The 3,192-nt window shown below is 46.2% G+C and overlaps 1 protein-coding gene across 1 annotated transcript; it reads left to right on the top strand.

Moving 5' to 3' along the window:
* Positions 1-1,015: 1,015 nt before the first annotated feature.
* Positions 1,016-2,609, top strand: LOC119273500. Its single transcript, XM_037554646.1, has one exon. It carries the CDS (start codon positions 1,166-1,168, stop codon positions 2,426-2,428), a length of 1,263 nt encoding a protein of 420 aa, XP_037410543.1. The 5' UTR covers positions 1,016-1,165; the 3' UTR covers positions 2,429-2,609.
* The last annotated feature ends 583 nt before the right edge of the window (positions 2,610-3,192 follow it).

Genomic DNA, 3,192 nt, shown 5'->3' with positions numbered 1-3,192 from the left:
TTTTTTTAAAGAGCGACCGAATTTTGAACACGATCATTTTTTAAAACCCTAACAAATCTGGAAGTCTAAACAAAAAAGTGAGAAAAATAAGAACAACAAGTGGGAACCATATTTTTTTATCAAATTTCCCCAAATATTGTTTTCATTTGTGTAGAAAAAACACCATGTACAACGTAGCGTGTCCGGGTAGGCAAGAAGACTCCATTTGAGAGCACGTTGTTTCTCAAAATCTCTCAAATGACCCTAAGTGTTTTTATTTGATTGTATGACCAATCCAACGCAACATGCCAAGTTATTTTGTTTTTTCACAAAAATTTATTTTTCTGGAGTTTTATCATTAAAAAAAAGTTAAATGGCCGGACGTGCCGCAGCTTGCATACGGTGTCGAGAAGCATTCAAATCTGGGATGGGTCATGATTTGACGGTCTAGATTGGTTGGTTTTTTTTGGAACATAAGAAAATAACTAGACAAGAAATTTAAATTCATTTTGTATAGATTTTTAATCCTAGGAAATGTACTGGCTTTATTTAGGTGCCCTAAATATTTAAGAGAAAACATTAATAGTTTAAAATAGTTAGAGTTGAGTAAAAATGTATTCCACCCAATTTGATGTTTTCATAAGCCCATTTCCATTTAAACACATTTTTATAGCTATTTTATTAAATAAATACTTTACTTAATAAGTTTGCATAATATATAATTTTTAAATCCAACCATGCAACATTGATACAGTATAGATGATCTCTAACTTCACGGGTTTCCAGGAAAGTCGTTTTATGCCCTCTCATTATTTGAAGTTGAAAAATTCGAATACATTGAAACTTTTTTTATAAGTTGCACCAAAATTAATGAATATGCATTTGATTTTCTTAAACTGAAATCAGGGGGAGGTTCCTGAGTGAGAATCTAAAAAAACTAAAGTTGGAAGTTCATGGCAGAACTGTAAGTTTATTCTGTGATGAAACTAAAGGGCCCAAGCCCAAGCAAGCCGACCCTAAGCCATTCGCACGCGACGCTTCCTTCTTCCCCAAAATCCTCCGTCCCGGCCGCCGCCTCCCTTCTCCCCAAAATCCGATCCATTGCCGCCCTTCTCCAGCTCCATTCCCCCATACAAGTTTGCTCCCAGCAGATCCGCCCCTCAGCGCGAGGACCCTGGGCGTGGCCATGAAGATGAAGGAGGGGGGCGACTGGAGCAGCGAGTGGCGGCGGCCGCACGGCAGCACCAAGTTGGGTGGCCTATCCATGGTCCCGGAATGGGATTCGCTTCCACCGGAGCTTGTCCAAGCGGTCGCCGACCGCGTCCTCTCCACCACCGGCGGCGTCGACGCGTACATGGACATGAGGGCCGTCTGCTCAACCTGGCGCTCTGCCGTCGCCAAGCCATCTCCTTTCGCCGCGGTAGCCGGCCTCCGTTTCCGCCCGCGCCACTGGGTCATGCTCGACCTGCAACCCGACGGCCTCAATGACGAGTCTCGCCTCTTCCTCCACGTCCCCACCGGCCGCTTCCGCCGCCTGCACGTCCCGGCGCTCCGCGACAACCTCGTCGCCGGTGCCGCCGACGGTCTCCTCGTGCTCGCGGACATGTATCCACCGCACTTGGCTCGTGTCCTCAACCCATTTACAGGTGACATGCTCCACTTCCCCGCCGCGTTACCTCGGCATTTTACCTTTACCTCGGTGAAGGGAGGCTCTCACCCGACGCTGGTCTTGCTGAGATGGGGCTCGGTGTTCTGTGCTGCCCCAAGCAGCGATTTCTTTACACAGACAGAGAAGGCCGTTGAAACCTACTTGGTGAGCATTGCCAACTTCCAGGGCGACGTCTATTGTGCCGATGGCCATGGATGTGTATTCAAGTTGGTCGCACTCGCACCAGCAGCAGACCAGTGTGATGATGATGATGATGATGATGAGCTCCTGGTCATACCTGCCGCGGCACTGCCGGATGTGCACGTATATACACAAGAGGGAGATGATGACACAAAAGAGGGAGATGATCACAGCGAAATGCCTTTTTATCTCGTAGAGTCTGCTGGGGAACTGCTGCTCGTTCGCTCGGTCGATCAAACTTTGAAAGTTTTCAGAGTCGACGTCGAGCACAAGTTGTTGGAGGAGGTCAAGAGCCTCGGTGGCCGCACCTTGCTCCTTGGCCAAGAGAGGTGTGTGTCTGTCGATGCAGCTAAGCTTCCGTCCGTTGACGGAGATTGCATATACACGTCAGATTTTGAAAACACGCCCATGTCAGATTCTGAAAGCGCGTCCATGTCAGATTCTGAAGACATGTCCATGTCAGATTCTAGAGACAAGATGTGCGTGTATAACCTAAGAGGTGACATGGTGGACATCATCTACAGCAAGGACTTTTGTGCTCGACCTTTCAGCCTTGTCCAGGTTCTCTTGCGGTACTGTGATGTCCTTCCCAAATTGTAAAGGTTGTGAAAATAAACCTGTGCTGGCCTTGCTGCTACTGCCTCATGCCACTGTGAGTAGTAGATTAAGTAGTAGTAGGTTTTCCCATATTGGAACATTTTTATGTACTATTTTGCTTATCTCCTTCATCTTATGTATTCTTGCATCGCTCGACTGATGTTGTTTATCAGCTGTTCATTAACCCTTATTTCAGTCCGTGTTCTGACAATGGGTGTGTTGTACTCATAGTATTACCTTGAGTGTCTGGTTACATCTTTAATGTACCCATCGAATAAAAATTTCTCAATATCTAGGAACTGTCTTTCAATCCGGTTATACAGTGGTTAACGGGAAAAAAGAATCTGCTTATGCAGTATTTCACCAAAACAAGTAGTACCAGGTTTCGAGTTAATCTGAATGATAAGAAGCCGGTTTCAATCATAAGAAGAGTAAACAGTTTTAGGCTCGAATTGAAGTGAAGTTTGTCAGGCTACAAGAGGATTGGACGACCATTGCGCCACATAATGGTTGTGATGTCTGCCCAGCAGTTGAAAGCACTGATCATATCGTCCTGCGATGTAAGCTCGCGGACAAAGTATGGGACAAGATGGGGCTTCTTGCAACTGCCACTATGGCATCTTCAATGAAGGATTTCCTATGCTGCCACGCTTCAGCAGATTCTTATGGTAAGCTTTGGAACGTTTTGCTTGCGGCGGGTGCTGTCGGATTATGGAGAGCACGGAACGAACGGGTCTTTAACAAGGAAAGCTGGCATGCCGCACGTG

This window comes from Triticum dicoccoides, chromosome 3A (assembly GCF_002162155.2).
Source record: "Triticum dicoccoides isolate Atlit2015 ecotype Zavitan chromosome 3A, WEW_v2.0, whole genome shotgun sequence".
NCBI classification, from domain to species: domain Eukaryota; kingdom Viridiplantae; phylum Streptophyta; class Magnoliopsida; order Poales; family Poaceae; genus Triticum; species Triticum dicoccoides.
Note: the sequence above shows the minus strand (reverse complement) of the source record. Positions and strands in the feature narration are given on the sequence as shown.

Excerpts from the sequence above, each read along its gene's own strand:
- LOC119273500 (XM_037554646.1), top strand. The coding sequence starts at position 1,166 with ATGAAGATGAAGGAGGGGGGCGACTGGAGCAGCGAGTGGCGGCGGCCG.